We start from the raw sequence: 17,380 nt of genomic DNA, 5'->3' as shown, positions 1-17,380 counted from the left end.
AAATGGATCCAAAATCCGAGGTGTCCTCAGAAGTGTGCCGCCACGTGGATGTCTCCGGCGGAAACAGCCGTCGTGATTTTACACACTTCCGCAGCCACGTACCTGAACAATCCTTACCATCAAAACGCCACCTCTTTCACAAATCCCCCACCATTTATCACCCTCTCTTTTCTTTTATCTTTCCATATTTTCCTTTCATTGTCTTCAAAATAGGTATGGCACACCACTTGGACACCAAACAATCAGAACCCATGGCGGTGGAAGTCGCCGACCAAACTGAACCCCTTTCTTCGCCGCCGTCTCACAATTCGGATGCCGGGAAAATTGCCGATTCTCCTCCCTCTCCGCCTGTGGAGGAGGCTCAGGGGTCTAAAATGGTCGACAGCGAGCAGCCTGTTCATCGTGTTCTCGGCGGCGGAAAGCGTACGCATCCTCTGTTTTTAATTTTCCCATTAAAATACCTTTTTTTTTTTTTTGTATAAATCTTAAAATTATTCTGTTTTATTTTAATTTTTTTAAAAAAAAGAAAAAATCATGAATTTATTTATGTGTAAAATTGAACTCTATTTTTCATAGGAGTTTATTTTAGTCAAGAGAGTTATAAGAAACTTAATCCTTAAGTAATTTAAGGAAGTGGAAATCAGTTCCCATCTTATTTCTAAGACGGGTTATCGGTACATACTTGAAGTTATCAATATATGAATTCTTAGGCATCGTGGAGTTTCTAAGATGGGTTATCGGTAGCATACTTGATGTCATAAATATATAAATTTTTAGCCATAACTTCGAGGTGGCTTATGGATAACGTACGTAAAGTCATCAATATATAAATTTTTTGTCGTAATTCCAAGATGGGTTATCGGTAACATACGTGAAGTCATCGATATATAAACTCTTGGTCATTGTGGAGTTTTGAATTCCGCTGTTACCACGTATATTTCTCCTTGTGTCTTCTCTATTTTTTTCTTCTAGATCGAGTGTCTTGAGTTGACCATCCTTAACTCCAATTGTAAGCATTTTTAAAAAAAATTCAATCGAAGTTTCATTTTTATCTCCAATTGTAAATAGTTAATTGTTGAGGGGTATAAGAGAAATGAAGTTGTGCATATTGACATAGACGACATTATTGATGAGTTGGTAATTTGTGTAGCTGCGGACGTGTTGTTATGGAAGAACAAGAAGATCTCTGCCGGGATTCTCGGTGGAGCCACCGCAATTTGGGCGTTCTTTGAAGTCCTCGAGTATCATCTTCTCCCATTGATATGTTACGCCTTGATCTTGGTTGTTGCTCTCTTATTCCTTTGGTCCAACGCTCACATTTTTATCTACAAGTAACCTTCATTACCTCAAACTATGTGTTACATTCTTGAACTCTTACTTTTTAATGCAAAATTTCGACGAAAACTTCGACACCTTTACAGGAGCCCGCCTCATCTTCCCGAAGTTCGTATCAAAGACGAGCCGTTCCTGCAGGTTGCCTCTGCAGCAAGGACCATGATCAACCGGGCCATTGCAATGTTGGGCGACATAGCATCGGGGAGAGACGTGAAGAAGTTTCTAGCTGTAAGTACATTTATGAACTTGTGGTGTACTAATAATAGATACTTAACAATGTTTTTGGTTTCTCACAATGTTAGGTAGTTGCTGGCTTGTGGATTCTATCAGTTATAGGAAGTTGGTGCAATTTTTTGACCTTGTTCTACATCGGTAATAATTTAACGATACTCCGTACGAAACTCGTGCTGTTTCGAACTTTTCTCACAATGTTGGTCTTTTTGAACAGCGGTCGTATTGCTGCACACGGTACCGGTCGTTTACGAGAAGTACAAGGGTAAGATCGATACATCTGCACAAAGGATCATGGTCGAGAGTAAAAAGAGGTACGCGGTTTTTAACGAGAAAGTTGTGAGTAAACTTCCTAAAGGGGTATTTAGAGAGAAGAAGGAATGAAAGGAAGAAATGGTACTGAAATTTGTAGGATGGTGGATGGGTTTGAGTGGTTTGATTGTTGAGTAAGTTAAGTGAAAGAAGGCCTCTTTGGTGGCTCATGTTGTGTAAATGTTTTGATTTGAAGTTTAAAGCAGCTGTTGTTTTTCTCTTGGTTTTTATGTGGGTGTACGTATTATATGGTGAACAATGATGTACTTTTATGTGTGGAAATTATGAATGATGGGTTCGGTTTGATCGTGTAACTGTAGGACTAGTATGCACGGTTGACGCTTGTTGATTCAGTGATATTTGATCGCGCTTTCCTTACGTGGAATTTGTTAGGATCGTCACGTTTACGTGGAATTAGAAGAACTGATCTGGGCTTTTGAGTCACTCAATCGATTCTTGTTCTCGATGGGGAATGCGTAACGAAAAAAAGTGTATGATATAGATGTGGTAACCATGAAAAGGGGTAGTGGATTACACACCGGAAAAAAAGATTAGAAGTCTAGTAGGCGTGTAGGACACGACAAGGTTGAGTTGAGAACACCACAACAGGGCGACTAGGAAAGCCGATGAGTCTAGTGCAGCGGACTTTTAGTTGTTTAGTCTTTATGTTGTTTGGATTAGATGAATGCTTTCTTGAACGTTTAGAATGATTGAAAAACGTATGAACTCGTGGTCATTTCGTTATGAATTTTCATAACACCTTTGCTAGCTCTAGCTCTAGTGATTTGAATCATTTGCTTAATCTTTAAACCGCTATTTTAATAGCTTGTACCAATTTTGGCCTGATAAGGCTATTGTCCATACAATGCTTCAAAGGGTGCTATTTGAATCGTTTGGTAAGGTAGCTACCTACGAAATCCATGACACATGTGACTCCTTTCCACTATTATGGTACACTTAAGGTCGGTAACTTGAACTATTTTGAACGTTTAAATTTCACCATGGGGTTAAGAGCCGGTAACTGTCTTGGTTAGTGTGTAGGTTTTATAGCTTTAAGAGTTTAAGAGTTACCCTGATGTCGAGAGTTCAAAGTTTTGCCTTTTATTTTATTTTGGATTTTACGAATTAATTTCCCTTAAGAATGTTCGTCCCCAAAAGTTTCCATCTCTGAAATAGTTTGGGGAACAATGCCCTCATCTCTTCTTCTCATTCCCAACTGAAGTTTAGTACAACTTTTCACCCTTAAACGAGTGAACAAACTGAGTAATTGAATTATATCTTAGGAGACATACTAAGGGCACGTGTCATGAAATTTTCAGGTAGCTAGGATGAGCACTTACTCTCATAGAGTTTGCCTACAATAATAACTACCGAGCTATAATACAAATGACACATTTTGAAACATTATGTACTCGAAGGTGTTGGTCTCATCTTTTGGGAGGAAGTTGGCAAACAACCGGGGCTAAGATTGGTTCAAGCTCCGAATGAAATAGTTCAAAAAATCAAACAAATGATTCAAATCGCCCAAAGTCAATAGAAGAGTTATATAGATTTTCGGTAGAACGACTTTGACAGACAATGATTACCCTTACCCGACCTTTATTATTGAATCCCAAGCTCATCACACACACACAACAAAGAGGCCTCCATTAACTCCAAACAAAGGCCTCCATTAACTCCAAACAAACCCCACAAAAATGTATTCAAACAAACATCATCAACCAAAACTCCATCACAACAACCAATAATTAGGGCAAGTCATCAAAGTTTTCTATGCATCTTTACCTTAATTATGATATCCACCAATCCAAAAGAAAAAACGGAGTGTTTCTTTGTCGTAGAACCCTACGTGATATAATCGAGAAATTTGAGATTATAACAACATAAACAAGAAATTTTCTTAAAACCTAAACAAAATCATGATTTAATCGAAGATTAAGACATGGATTACAAATTTGCAATCGAAGATAAACAAAATTTATTGAATATTTCTACACAATAAACTAAAATATTGGGTAAACAAAAGAACAAAAAGGCATGATCTTTGTGTTCTCTTATGTACAAGGGAGAGCTTTAGGTTTAGGTTGAAAGGGGTATTAAGGCTCCATTGACATAGTATTCAAAAAATGCCTTGGCTTAGAAAGGCTCCATTGACATTGTAGCACTCAACAAATAACACAAGCATTTGGGTTCTCTTCAATGCTATGGACCTGATAGTAAGTGTTCATGTGAGGGTTATATGCCTTATAAGCCTTCACCATTTCCATCACTGGATCAGGCAGTGGCAATGCCACTGTCCCAACCAGCTGCACCTGTTCTTGCTTCCCTTCTTCCTTCTTTTCACCCTCTTTCTTCGCCTCCTCTTCCTTCTTTGGCTCCTCCTTTTTGGGCTCTCCTTCTTTGTTTGCCTCCTCCTTCTTGCCCTCTTCTTCTTTGTTGGGTTCGTCTTTCTTTGGCTCTTCCTTCTTGGGCTCCACTGCTGGCCCTACTGAGATTATCTCCGTTGCCCAATGTTTCCTTAGTTTGCTTACTACACTCACTGGATCCACTGTCCCAATGACTGTTAGCTTCCTCTCCTTCATGTCCATGGCTATTAAATCAATCCCTGAAAACCCATCCAATAACAATTCTAATGAAAATTTGAGTTCATAAATTTTTGGTCGAGAATTGTCGGGAGGGAGTCCCAAGTTGGCTAATTTAGGGAACGAAGGATCATGGGTTTATAGGTAAGGAATATATCTTCGTTGGTATGAGGCCTTTTGGGGGGAGCTATAAGCAAAACCATGAGAGTTTATTGCTCGAAGTGGACAATATCATACTATTGTGTAAGTTCGTGGTTTCTAACATGGTATTAGAGTTATGTTTTTAATTTAGTCATGTCAATAGAATCCTCAAATGTTGAAAAAAGAAGTTGTCGGTCTAGTAGGTGTAGTCAAAAGTGACGAGTGTCGAACAAAGGGTGTACTTTGTTCGAGGACTCCAGAGAAGGAGTCGAGCCTCGATTAAGGGGAGGTTGTTTGAGGGCTTCGTAGGTCTCAAGGGAGGCTCTATAGTGTACTTCAGGAGTCGAGCCTCAATTAAGAGGAGGTTGTTCGAGGGCTCCATAGGTCTCAAGGGAGGCTCTATAGTGTACTTTAGGAGTCGAGCCTCGATTAAGGGGAGGTTGTTCAAGGGCTCCATAGGTCTCAGGGGAGGCTCTACAGTGTACTTTAGGAGTCGAGGCTCGATTAAGGGGAGGTTGTTCGAGAGCTCCATAGGTCTCAAGGGAGACACTATAGTGTACTTTGTTCGAGGGGAGGATTGTTAGAAGGGAGTCCCACGTTGACAAATTTAAGGAATGATCGTGAGTTTACAAGTAAAGAATAACTTTAATGGTCTAAAGCTTTTTTAGTAAGCTCAAAACAAAGCCACGAGAATTTATTGTTCAAAGTGGACAATATCATACTATGGTAGAGGCCTGTACTTTCTAATTAGTATCAGAATCATACTCTAAGTTAGTCATATCAATAAAATACTCAAACGGGCAAAAATTCAAAATTAGCTTCAATTCAAAGCTAAGAAAACAATCCCAAAAAAAAAACACCTGAAAGTGAAGAGACTGTCTTCAAAGCCTTCTGCTTGGCCCTGTCATCATGTAAATCCAACTTCAATATGACCTTCTGCAAAACCCAGAAATCACAGACCAAAACCTGAGATCTATACTTAAAAGGGTCCACATCACAAATCAATTAAAAAATGGGGGAAACAAAAAAAAACCCTTTAAACAAAAAGAAAAACCCATCAGAAAAACATAATCAGAATATAAAAAAAAAAAAAAAAAAAACATTAAAAAAACAGAGACAGAATCATCAGAATTAACACATTTGTCGAGAAAGTTGAGATTTTTTCTTCTGGAATCCTGATGAATGAATCCAAGCTCTAAAACCCATGTCTTAGATTGTTGAAAAAAGCACAAAAGAAACACCATTTTTGAAGAAGAAGAAGAAGAAGAAGAAGAAGAAGCAGAGACCTTCATAGCTGGGGTATGGCGTTACTGAGAGATGGAGAGAGTGAGGGTGTGTGTTTGGGCAGCCGTGGTACCATAGATAAAAGAAAGTGAGGGGGAAATAGTTGAAAACTTTGAGAGTCCAAACAAGAGATGGGCAGAATTGGGGAGAGAGAAAAGGGAGCTGTTTTTTTTTTAATAAAGGTGAGAGAGATGAGATGGTGGAGATTTGAAGGTGATCTATAGACTCAGACCTAGCCACTCTGTCCTCATTTCTAACCCAATGCATTGCTTAACCTCGACCGACACCTCTGCACATTTGTTTTGTTTTGTTGACGTACATTTGGGGTTTTCTTTTGCGTCACACTCACGCGCCGCCTTTTCTCCTTCTTCTCCTCTTCCATGCCTGATCCTTGGTCCTACTCTCCCTTGGTATTCCGGATCTTCTTCCTTTTTATGCTTTCGGTTATTCCACTAATTTCATATCTCAAACAAAGGGTGTGCTTTATTCGAGGCGGTGGAGAAGACGTCGAGTCTCGATTAAGTAGAGGTTGTTTGAATGCTCCATGTTAGATGATGAAGGTCCCACTTCCGCTAATTTAGAGAATGATCATGAGGGGGATTTTATGCTCAAAGTGAACAATATCATACCATTATGCAGAGTCGTGTTCATCTAACACTCCATAGACCTTGGGGGAGGCTCTATAGTATACTTTGTTCGATGGGAGAATTGTAATGGACAATATCATATCATTGTGTGTTCATCTAACACTCCATAGACCTCGGGGGTGGGACTTCATGCATTATTGTGTGCTCATGCATTGGGGGATACCCCTTATCCTTCACGATAGTACAAACGCCTATGCTAATCATAATGCTGTCGTGATGGTCGCTATTCCTAACGGGTGTCCAACATCAATAGCTACTAGAGAATGCTCGCCCAACCAGAAAGGGGCCCAGGAGGTGTGTCAACCGAATAGTAGGTCCATACTCACACGTACGAGCTGTGTGTAGGAAAATTAAAGTATACATCCAATTGCTTGTTAGAATAGTTGCCATAAGAAAATAGACTGATATGATAGGTCTCATTCATGAAATTTTATGTGTTTGTATTTAACCTCAACAGTGGGTCACAGACTGAATATTTCTTACAATACTCCCACATGCTACTTTTTTTTCAATATATTTTGTCTAGATTCTATTATATAAAACATATTTAACTATGAAGTTATTGAGTTATCGGAAGAAAAAAAATTATATTTTATTGATATAGAGGGTAACTATAAAGTTTATATTATTAAATATACAGATAGAAACAAATTAAAAAACATCTCCTGGAAAATCTCATTTCTCATTTAAAACGTTCATGCTCTGTCCCAACATCCCTCAACGCTTGTTCTTTCCTAACACAGTCATTTTCACTCAAAGCCGCAAGCAACGGAGATTGGGAACCACGCGCCTCTTTCTCTTCTAATCCTCTTTCCAAACATTTGTTCTTATACACACTTTTAGACAATGTTGAAGAAAACCACCGAGAGTCGGCGGCGCGTTACACATCAGTCAGACTTAGAGTGGTGGTGGGCTTAAGATTAGCAGTCAATTTTTGGTCATATTAATTATAATACCAAAAAAATATTAAATTACAAATTTAATATCATTAAAATTTTTAAATTAATAAATTTATTATAGATAAATTAAAATTTTATATATGATAAATTTGAATTTGTGGGAGGGAGCCCACCGTCAAAAATCCAATCCACGGTTTGGACAGGGCCCACCATATATGGTCGCCACGTCGACCACTGAATCAAGTGACGTGTCAACATCACACGGTGGTTTGTTGATAAAATCAGTAATCCTGATTTTGCGTCGTCCTGTACTCGGCTCCACGTCATTGGCTTGTACAATAATTTATTATTTGTTTCTTTTTTATTTTTTTTGGTAAAAAACTTTGTATGCTGATTAGGAAAATGACGTCATTTTCCATAACAAGAAAAAACAATGGTAAATGTTATTAACTATTTTGCTTTCTGTAAAATAACCATGGGAGGTTGAAATTTGCCACGTAGGACAAATTGGAGAGAGTATATGTACGTGTGTTTTTAGATCGGACATCCATAGAGAAAAAATACAACATTCTCTATCAATATACAGAAACTTTTCCTTAACAGACATGAAATTTGCCACGTAGGACAAATTGGAGAGAGTATATGTACGTGTGTTTTTAGATCGGACATCCATAGAGAAAGAAATACAACATTCTCTATCAATATACAGAAACTTTTCCTTAACAGACACATTTTAAAAGTTAGAAGAAAAATTCGGAAGAGAAAGCTCAAAGAGGATAATATCTGCTAGCGGTGGAAGAACGGAAGCCAGCAAGAACACTGGATCCCGAAGGGGGTGGATTGTGAGATCTCATATCGGTTGGAATGGGGAACCAAACATTCTAGCCTAGAAACCTCTTTCGAATTAAAACCTATCATTTTCGTTTTTTTATAATATAAATGGATTATTTCTCTCTTCTACTCAAAATAATAAATTATCTAATTGAACAAGTTTATTTATTTTTATTTTTTTTAGATTTTACTTTTATTAAAAATAAAATATTTGTATAAATGACTTAACAACCTAATCAACCTGATCTAATCTGGTCTATTTAATAACATTTGTTTAAAAAAATTTACGACACCAACAATTGAGTTGAGTCAAAATAGTGTTCAGGCATAAACGAGAACATTCCAATATGAGTCACGCTATTTTCTAGAATTGACAAAAGTGTCCCAGAATGACTTCCATAGCTTCTTTTGATTTACGCATCTAGTAGAATAGTTGTGTGTGAAAATTAGGGTATGAATCGAACAAAATATGATACCCAAATCATATATTTTTTTAGTCTCTCCCAAAATTCAATCTCAATTCCAAAATCTTGTAATGTCTTGTTCTTTACCTTGTGAGATTGATACACATCACCCTATCCTTTTAGGACAACAACTTTTGGTAGGGACTTTATGTGTAAACCGACCTAGCTACCGCTATCTGCTATCCGCTATCCAATTCTTGAAAGGACCTAAAGGAAGAAAAGAAAGTCGAAAGATTTGTGTGTCGTTGAATGTTTTCTAATGGTTAATGTATAATCGAAACTTACATAAATTTAATCAATAATCATGCTGAGTTCTTTGTTTATTTCATTTACTCTGTCAAATTTTTAAGTTTTGATTTCATCACACGAATGATATTTGACTTAAGAGTTCTACGGAAATTTTACCTTGATAAAGTAAAGGAGTTCTACGGAAATTCCTTAGTATGATGATGTCTTTTTCGCCACAAATTTTTCATAAGTTTTAAATATTTTTAATGGATAATTTATATTTTTCAATATAATTTCTACTTAAAAAAATCTAAACACTATTATACATTCAAAAATATTTTAATATAAGATTAACATAATTTCTAAAATCTTAAATTTTAATATTATTGGACAGTCGTATAACTAAATTTTGAGCTCTAATTTCAGTTAGTTGAGGCAGAGCAGAGATTTGGCATGGTCAAGGTCTGGGACAGAGAAAGGCTAATGAAGAAAAATTTCTCTCTGCTCCTTCCGTCCCCGCAGTTCAATGAAACTTTTTTCATGGACACAAATTAGATAAAGCTTTTCGTTTTTCAATATCTCTCATTTTTCATTCACATGTGAAATACTCGCTTTGGTGTCTCGGCAAATATTCTTGTTTCTTCATGTGGAAATGTTGTTCTTAAGATCACATAAATATTTATTTGATAGTCTCTTACAAAATTTTACAAATCAGGAGGCTAGAGGACTTTGCATTGATTTGCGAGCAGTACAAACTTAACCATGTTGAAGAGAATACTAAGATCATCAAACGTCGAATCTAGATTTTATTAAAGAAAAAAAAATAAAATCGAGTCTATTTATAAATAAATTAAATTTATCTCTTAGTCGACTCATTCTCGCCATGGTTGTTGTTCATCGTTCTCCTTATAAGAAAAAGATTTATAATTTAAACATAGTTAGTGCATTTTTTTTTGAAGATTTAAAAATTTAATTGTAGTGATTTTTTCTTCTAACCAACCAAAATCAGACGTTATCCAAATGAACAAAGTTTTTTAAGATTGTTTTGGATGAAAGAGCGATCAAATGGGAGTGAATTGCCGTAACCAAATCTTAGGTAAGCTCTCGAGAATCTTTTTCTGAAGCAATGGCGTTGGTGTTGATGTGAAGCTTTGTCATCCCCTCAATGCTATTTTCTATCTTGTCTTCTTATTATTACTCTTGAATTCATATTGTATACACTTTCCTAATCAATCGGAGCAGAAAAATTCATCGATTAAGGAGATGGTTGAATGCTTTTGCTATCATTTAGCATTCAGACCTTTCATGGCGTCAAAACCCTTTGTCACTAGGGCCGAGCAACCCATCGCGCCCGATCTCAACGCCGACCGATCAGTTTTTCATCGTGGGTCGTCTTCTTTCTCCTCTTCCGGTCGTCGCGATCTGGTTTTCGTTGTTAATCCTCGCGGTTCGTTTCTCGTCCCTTCGTTTTCAGCTTCGTTGTTGGAAAGATAAAATTGGTTGAGGAATGGGGATTTTATGATGTGGGGTTTGTTGTATTTTGTGGAATTAAAGACCGTAATCCCTTGAGTTGATTGGAAATTTTCTTGAGATTGTTCTTTTTACAAATTTATTTAATGCTTTTCAAGTTATCGTGCTGTTGGGTGATTTCTAGTCATGGATTTGCTCACGTTATAGCAGTAATGCAGGTGCTAATGGCAAGACGCTGAAGGAATGGAAGAAGCTCGTTCCATATCTACGCACTCGCCTTGGTGAACATTATAATGTGAGTTTCTTTTTCTGTTGGTCTCTGTAGGAAGCTTCACAATCTCCATTGAAATCTATTTAGCTTGTTGAATGTATAAGGAGCTTATTAGAAAGAATGTTCTGCGAAAGAAATGCTAGATTCGTGGACTTCGGGGATGTTTGGGAGCTGTGTTCAGAGCTACTTTTCTGTTTTTATGAGAAGAGAAGTTTAGTTCGACATGTTTGAATTTGGATATCTGTTACTCAAGAGTTGTTTTCCATATTATCTATCTATTTGTTGGCCTGTTCTTGGAGTAATTGAATTTGTTCTCCCTTCAAACGTCATGAAGAGTGGGCCTTGACATCATTTTAGAAAAGGATATTGTTAACTTTTTTAAAGGGATCACGAACATGTGCTTGCTTGGGCTTAGACTGAGAGATCTAGTCTTAGTATTGATTGAATATTGCTTTCCTTACATACAACTCACGCAAAGGTTATCCAACAACACCATTTTGATTGAATAACCATGTGATTGTAAGTAGAATCAATCAATTTGCTTGCTGCTTCTAAAAGCTCTACGTGAAATTCGAGCAGAATCTGCTTCAACTCCAGCGACAAACCCATGCGGCATCGGTCATCTTCCTTGGCTAAGTTAATTGCAGTGTCATCTTCCTTGACTAAGTTAATTGCAGTGTTTAAACGACAACGACACACAAACTTGTAATGCAACCTGCACCCTTGAGTGATCTTCTTTTCCAATGTAAGTGCGGCAGTCCCTCCTCGGTGCCAGTGAGGAACACCCAAGAACAACGGGAACCTGCTCCATCATGGCTAATTAATGACATTTTGCTGTGACCCACTTCAAGGACTTCAGATAAGATTCCCATAGTGTTTGATCCTTATTCAGCAAGGACTGAAGTCCTTTTTGGCGCCACATATATGTTAATGGTTGTTGCATCACCCAACCTCTCCACCTTTGTGCTTACCCCTAGATGCCCTACAATCTACCTTGTCCACCATGAGAGCCATGCGAACAGAGTTGGTTTTTGTTTATTATCTGAAGAAATCAGCAACGCAACCTTATCTAACTGCAACCCACGACATCGAATGGCCTTTCAAGCATGACAACTTGTTGCAACAACCTTACACAAAATTGAAAAATGTTGAATATGTGAAAATTGGGCGAGTCTGATAACCATAGAAGATTGAAGATCGTGTGAAGATTGTGTGAAGGTTTACCAACAACATTTTTGGTTAGTGAGTATCCAGTAGTTGATTATTGGAATTTGGGCAAGGTGTCAACACCAAAAGTTCAAAGAATGTGGTCATTGGAAGATTGCAAAAGCTCATCCCCCACCCTCACAGACCAAGTCCCATGGCATCACTTCTTATCCTTCTAAAATGCAACACTGTCATTGATGGAAAGATCTATTCAATCGAGCTAGATGAAAGATATAGGGGAACAAGAATAAAGTTATCTGAGATCACCCGAGACAGTTTTTTTCATTCATTGAAATGACTCTTTCCAATAGCTAAACCATTTAGATAGAGAAACTCGCCGACAAGAAGGCACTATGGCTTAAATCTCTCTACTCTATAGAAATGGTGGTCTTGAGAGACTTTTTATTCCAGTGGATGAAGAACGAAAAGGATGGATAGTTTTCCTCAACCTCATTGAAGATTATCCTTCGTTGTTCCCCAAAAACCCTGATCAACATCCAAAACCTAATGAACATCATAATAGAAAGCAAAACCATAAACATTTTCTCTGGCCCTAACAACCCTTGCATACCGTTAAAAAACCATCACAAAAGGCAGAATCTAGGGGCAGATATAGAAATATACCTTTGGATCCTCAACAAAAAGGCAAAATAGTCATCATAGAGGTTCCCCCCTCCCCCTCCCTATCCTATGTGATACAGTGATGATCATTACTTGGAAATACTTCCACAACGATTTGTTCATGATAAAAGAAGCATACAATCCCTGCTCAACGATTTCTGCTATCTTAAACTCTTTTAGGACGACAAGATGAGCCTCCATTCCACAGCAAAGGAGCAGGTCTCTTCACTTTGTAATAAAAAGGATTGGCAAAAAGTGGGAAGCTATCTATTGAAAATAGAACCGTGGTCAGATGAAAAAACACTTGAACTACCTAGTGGCTCCTTCATGAGGAGGATGGATTAAAATAGAACTGGGGAGCTCAATGTTGATCGTCTTGCCCCTTTTGTTTAGGATCGAGAAGTATGTTTCTACCTCTGTCTTTATATTTTCTGACATTTGTAGTGGTTTTTTAATGATAAGCAAGGGTTGTATGGGTTAGAAAAATGTTTGTGGTCTTGCTTTCTATTATGAGGTTGATTGGAATTTGGTTGTTGGTTAGGTTTTTTGGTGGACGATGGGGGGTAGTTTTCAGTGAGGTTGAGGAAAGTTGTCCAACACCACGCTTTTTGGACATGCATTTGCCATAGGGTGGGTGATGGAGGAAATACATCTTTTTGGACTGATTCTTGTATTGACAACACCACCCTATTTGCAGTATCCTCTTTTATATAGTCTCTTCATTGCAAGATGACCACATTCAAAGAAAAATGGAAAGATATGAACAAATTCTAGAACCTGCAGCTCTGTAGGAATCTAAAGGATAGCGAAACTATGGAATTGGCTGAATTAAGTCTTTATCTTGCCCCAATTGTGCTGCCCCAAGAAGCAGACTCATTGAAATGGCGTTCTAGTGCTGACGGGGTCTCACAAAATCTTTGATGATGTATATGAGGGAAAAGGAAAAGGTAGATGCCATAAACCTCACACTAGCAAAGACAATATGGAAAGGAAATCATCCTAAAATGAAGTTTTTCCTTTGGGAAATGGTGCATGAATCCATTAGCATAAGTGAAAACCTTAAAAAGAAATAAATAAAAAGAATGCTCTAGGTGACTCTATTTTGGTGCCCTTTATGCAAGAAAGACAACAAATCGCACATTTACTTGTTTACTTAGTGTACATATCCTTATAATTCAAGGATAAAGATCCTCAATATCTTTGGATGACACCTCATTTTTCCTAGGAGTGAAAGGAGTTATTGAATATGGTCTTAACATACCCTCTTCAAGAATGAAAAATCTCTACTATGGACAAATCTCATTATAAGTTTCTTTTAGTATCTATGGAACCAAAGAAATCAATGAGTATTCATTGAGAAGACACAAACTTATGGGCCCTTCGAGAATTTGTTTACCACATCATTTATTGGTGTAAATTGTTTCACACTTTTTCTTCCTATAGTTATACCTCCTTCATTGTAAATTTGGAAGATCTTTGTAAACATCATGGATAACATATTCCTTTTGTAAATTTCAAACATTAGTGAAATTATCTCTTATTAAAAAAAATTGAACCAATCAATTTTGCAGCTCTGGTCTACACGGATCAAATCCTCAATGACAAAGGAAGACCTTTTGATAGCTTTGTGGATAATATATCCTTCTAGGATCACTCTCGGTGTAAACTTTTTTCTTTCTTTTATGGCTACAGCCTATTTTCTCTTTTGGCCAATTGGAAGTCTCATGGTAATGCATAAGTGCCAATTGGCCTAAGGTAGCATTGAATGGCTTGGGTTTGCTTTACTCACTTTTTTTATATTTATCTCATCAATGAAATGCCAGAATGTTTCACGTTAAGTAAAAGGAAGTCTTATATTATCCTTGAAAATTTTATATCCCATTTATACCTTTTCCATTGCTCTACCTTTTTTAAATAACCTACAATTTACGTGTATTATTATTGCTTTCTTATCTACTAGTCACTTGGGCCATATTTAAATCAATATGTTGATTTTGTTTTTTTTCACTGTGGACAGATCTGTGAATCTTTGACCTCAGGTCCTTGCCATGCTATCGATATAACGAGGGAGGTTAGTATGGATTCTTTCTTTCTAGGACTTCAATTAGTTACTATCAACCTTTCTGTTGACTTAATGAGCTTCAGGCAATTCGGGAAGGTGCTGATGCTGTGATACCTGTAGGAGGAGACGGAACTTTTCATGAGGTATGAATTGTGTAATCTCATGAGAATTATTACTGTTAGTTTGGTCTTCAATGCCTAACTGGCTCAAACTCGGTTCTTAAATTACCTATTCCTTTTGTTGCTTTTGGTTTCGGTTCCACCAGAAAGCCAAGCCAAACTGCCTGCACATCTAAGTTGAATGATGTGATTGGTTTATGACCAGTATTTTCTTGTGTTTCTCTTGGGCCTCAACCAGCCTTTTGAAGACACTATTTGTTCTATTCTTTAGTTTTGGAAGCTTGAGATTTCAATTGCAATGTCTAACCTTGAGTGTTGCTTGTTGAGGAGGTCTTCTTCTCCTACTACTTAATAATGATCGGTTATCATAATCTGTTTGCAATAACGATAGCCTTTTTAGTTGGCTTTGATTCTAGCAGCCTCATGGATTGTCCATTAGATATGAGCAAGAATTCTATAGGCTAAGTAAAAGGTTCTATGATTTTGGATCCATTGTATACGTTTGTCTTGATGGATGAGGGGATTAATCTGCTTCTGATTGGCAGGTGGTTAATGGCTTCTTTTGGGACGGAAAACCTGTTGTTAATAATGATGGAGAAGTTCATAAATCAACCGCACTCGGTGTAAGAGATTGCTCCGTAGTTTCAATCTAACCTGTCTATTTCCATTACCTTAACTGCTAGTTTATCATTTGTGACTGGTTCAGATTATTTACATGAACTTATGATATTGAATTGTCAGACTACTTAATTATTGTCTCCTTGCAGCTTATACCCTTGGGCACTGGTTCAGATTTTGCAAGAACATTTGGTTGGTAAGTGCATGTTTTACTGCATTGTGTTTTTGTACAATGTGAGAGCTTGCTTTAAATTAGAGCACTTCCTCCATGTGGTTAAGCAAACTGGGTCAACATTCTTTTAATTAGGAATAACAATCCTATTGAAGCCGTGGATCGTATAGCTAAAGGTACCCTTGTTTCACTTTTTTCATTCCTATCTCTTTGCCTTTTGTTGATTAAGTACTTAAAATGGCTCTATTTATTCACCCAATAATCGCTTTCATGTAAGATATTCTCTGCAGGATTGAGGTCCCGAATTGATATTGGGGTTGTCAATAAAGAAAATGGAGAGTATCATTACTTTGCAAATGTTGCAGACATTCATTTGTAAGGTTAATCGAAACAGTATTGTTGAGGCTAACTGATTAACTCAGCTGATACCAGACAACTAATTATTATTGCGTGGAACTTTTTGCAGGAGCGCTAAGGCTGGGTTTTATGCTGCAAGATACAAGAGATTTGGAAACTTATGCTATGTTATTGGTGCTTTGCAAGGCTTTATAGGACATAAAAACAAAGACTTTAAGATTAAGGTCAGCATATAACTGTAACGGTCCATAATTGTAATGGCCCAGGCCCACCACCAGCAGATATTGTCCTTTTTTGGTTTTCCCTTTTGGGCTTCCACCCAAGGTTTTTAAAATGCGTCTGCTAGGGAGAGGTTTCCACCCCTTATAAAGGGTGTTTCATTCTCCTCCCCAACTGAGGTGGTTTCAAAATGTAGAGCATGTTAGAGAGCATTGCTACCATCATGATTTGATTTTATTTCTGTTGTATGCTATAACTTACAGGTTGACAACGGTGAATGGGAGCTGTATCCACAAGTAACTTCCTTGTGTATTGGAAATGCTAAATACTTCGGCGGTGGAATGAAAATCGTACCGAACGCTGATCCTTCCAACGGGAATCTAGAGGTAGAATTAGGAGTTAATTTGATTTCACTGTTTCCTTCGTTGTCTCATTGATTCGTGTATCGCTTGTCCTTTGTTTTTTTGTTGCAGGTAGTAATACTTCAGGATTTCAAGTGGTACGATTTCATCCTTAATTTACATAAAATATACAATGGGACACATTTGACAGTGAAAAACGTATCATCAAGAAGGTTTGTCATCTCTTTAAGCATCATATATCTGTATTTTCTTCCATAGATCTTCCATTTTCAATTGTATGGAGAATTTGTTGTGTTCACTTCTGTCAAGTTTTGCTTTATAAAAACTTTCATCCAAACTTTTATTGGAGATGTTTTGTTCACCTAGCACTGAAGCTCTAGGAGAAGTTTTATGTTGCTAAAATTTCTGGCATTCTGATGCATCCTCAACCAAAGCTATATATGATTGCTAAAATCTTTGTTGACTATAATGAACTTGGTTTGAAATTCTGGACCGACGTCCATGATTGAATAAATCTCGAGTATCATCAGTTTATCGTTGCATTTTTTTCAAGCAGTGTTCGTTCGATCGAAGTGGAAGAAGTTTCGAGCAGTGGCAGCATTTACGTTCAAGCTGATGGGGAACACTTGGGATTTCTTCCAAGGAAGTTCCATATTCTACCAGCTGCCATTGAAATGATCTGCTGAATATGAGCCAAATTTGAGTGGACAAAGTGGGTAGCAGTTTTGCTTTTGGTATTTGCTACACTCCCCTTAACGCCAATTTCTGGTTTTGTTTATATACCTTGGAGCAAAAGTTTAATTTGGTAATATATCCAACAGCATTTTAGACTAGATGTTTTTTCTCCTTTAGTTTTCTTTTTTCATTTTTTATTTCTACGTGTTCGGAGAATTCAAACACTTTCTTCCTAACGGAGCGAAGAGTATATGTCAATTATCCCTAAACTAAA

The 17,380-nt window shown here is 37.3% G+C and overlaps 3 protein-coding genes across 3 annotated transcripts; 2 read left to right on the top strand and 1 right to left on the bottom strand.

Annotated features, from left to right (window-relative positions):
* Positions 1 to 7: 7 nt before the first annotated feature.
* LOC111464192 (reticulon-like protein B1) lies at positions 8 to 2,192 on the top strand. The gene is made up of 6 exons (XM_023108281.1): positions 8 to 423; positions 1,151 to 1,331; positions 1,422 to 1,563; positions 1,638 to 1,707; positions 1,784 to 1,990; positions 2,023 to 2,192. The coding sequence occupies exons 1-5, from the start codon at positions 216 to 218 to the stop codon at positions 1,948 to 1,950; spliced, it is 768 nt and encodes a 255-aa protein (XP_022964049.1). The 5' UTR covers positions 8 to 215; the 3' UTR covers positions 1,951 to 1,990; positions 2,023 to 2,192.
* Positions 2,193 to 3,801: 1,609 nt separating this feature from the next.
* LOC111464170 (heavy metal-associated isoprenylated plant protein 39-like) lies at positions 3,802 to 6,070 on the bottom strand. The gene is made up of 3 exons (XM_023108252.1): positions 5,888 to 6,070; positions 5,462 to 5,537; positions 3,802 to 4,483 (listed from the first exon to the last, which is right to left on the bottom strand). The coding sequence occupies exons 1-3, from the start codon at positions 5,891 to 5,893 to the stop codon at positions 4,044 to 4,046; spliced, it is 522 nt and encodes a 173-aa protein (XP_022964020.1). The 5' UTR covers positions 5,894 to 6,070; the 3' UTR covers positions 3,802 to 4,043.
* Positions 6,071 to 9,972: 3,902 nt separating this feature from the next.
* Positions 9,973 to 17,380, top strand: LOC111464490 (sphingoid long-chain bases kinase 2, mitochondrial). Its single transcript, XM_023108711.1, has 13 exons — positions 9,973 to 10,050; positions 10,197 to 10,401; positions 10,643 to 10,719; positions 14,540 to 14,593; positions 14,668 to 14,727; positions 15,249 to 15,326; positions 15,471 to 15,517; positions 15,629 to 15,669; positions 15,784 to 15,868; positions 15,960 to 16,074; positions 16,333 to 16,455; positions 16,543 to 16,643; positions 16,988 to 17,380. Exons 2-13 carry the CDS (start codon positions 10,218 to 10,220, stop codon positions 17,115 to 17,117), a joined length of 1,095 nt encoding a protein of 364 aa, XP_022964479.1. The 5' UTR covers positions 9,973 to 10,050; positions 10,197 to 10,217; the 3' UTR covers positions 17,118 to 17,380.

The sequence above is a fragment of the Cucurbita moschata genome, unplaced genomic scaffold, assembly GCF_002738365.1.
Source record: "Cucurbita moschata cultivar Rifu unplaced genomic scaffold, Cmos_1.0 Cmo_Scf00030, whole genome shotgun sequence".
NCBI classification, from domain to species: Eukaryota; Viridiplantae; Streptophyta; class Magnoliopsida; order Cucurbitales; family Cucurbitaceae; genus Cucurbita; species Cucurbita moschata.
Note: the sequence above shows the minus strand (reverse complement) of the source record. Positions and strands in the feature narration are given on the sequence as shown.

Bases quoted from the DNA above. Each gene is read 5' to 3' on its own strand.
- LOC111464192 (XM_023108281.1), top strand. From the start codon at position 216: ATGGCACACCACTTGGACACCAAACAATCAGAACCCATGGCGGTGGAA. The intron at 1,332-1,421 runs GTAACCTTCATT...ACACCTTTACAG, and splicing joins GCTCACATTTTTATCTACAA to GAGCCCGCCTCATCTTCCCG. The intron at 1,708-1,783 runs GTAATAATTTAA...CTTTTTGAACAG, and splicing joins TTTGACCTTGTTCTACATCG to CGGTCGTATTGCTGCACACG.
- LOC111464170 (XM_023108252.1), bottom strand. The intron at 4,484-5,461 runs GTGTTTTTTTTT...ATGGGTTTTCAG, and splicing joins GACAGTCTCTTCACTTTCAG to GGATTGATTTAATAGCCATG.
- LOC111464490 (XM_023108711.1), top strand. From the start codon at position 10,218: ATGGTTGAATGCTTTTGCTATCATTTAGCATTCAGACCTTTCATGGCG. The intron at 10,720-14,539 runs GTGAGTTTCTTT...CACTGTGGACAG, and splicing joins GCCTTGGTGAACATTATAAT to ATCTGTGAATCTTTGACCTC. The intron at 15,869-15,959 runs GTAAGGTTAATC...AACTTTTTGCAG, and splicing joins AATGTTGCAGACATTCATTT to GAGCGCTAAGGCTGGGTTTT.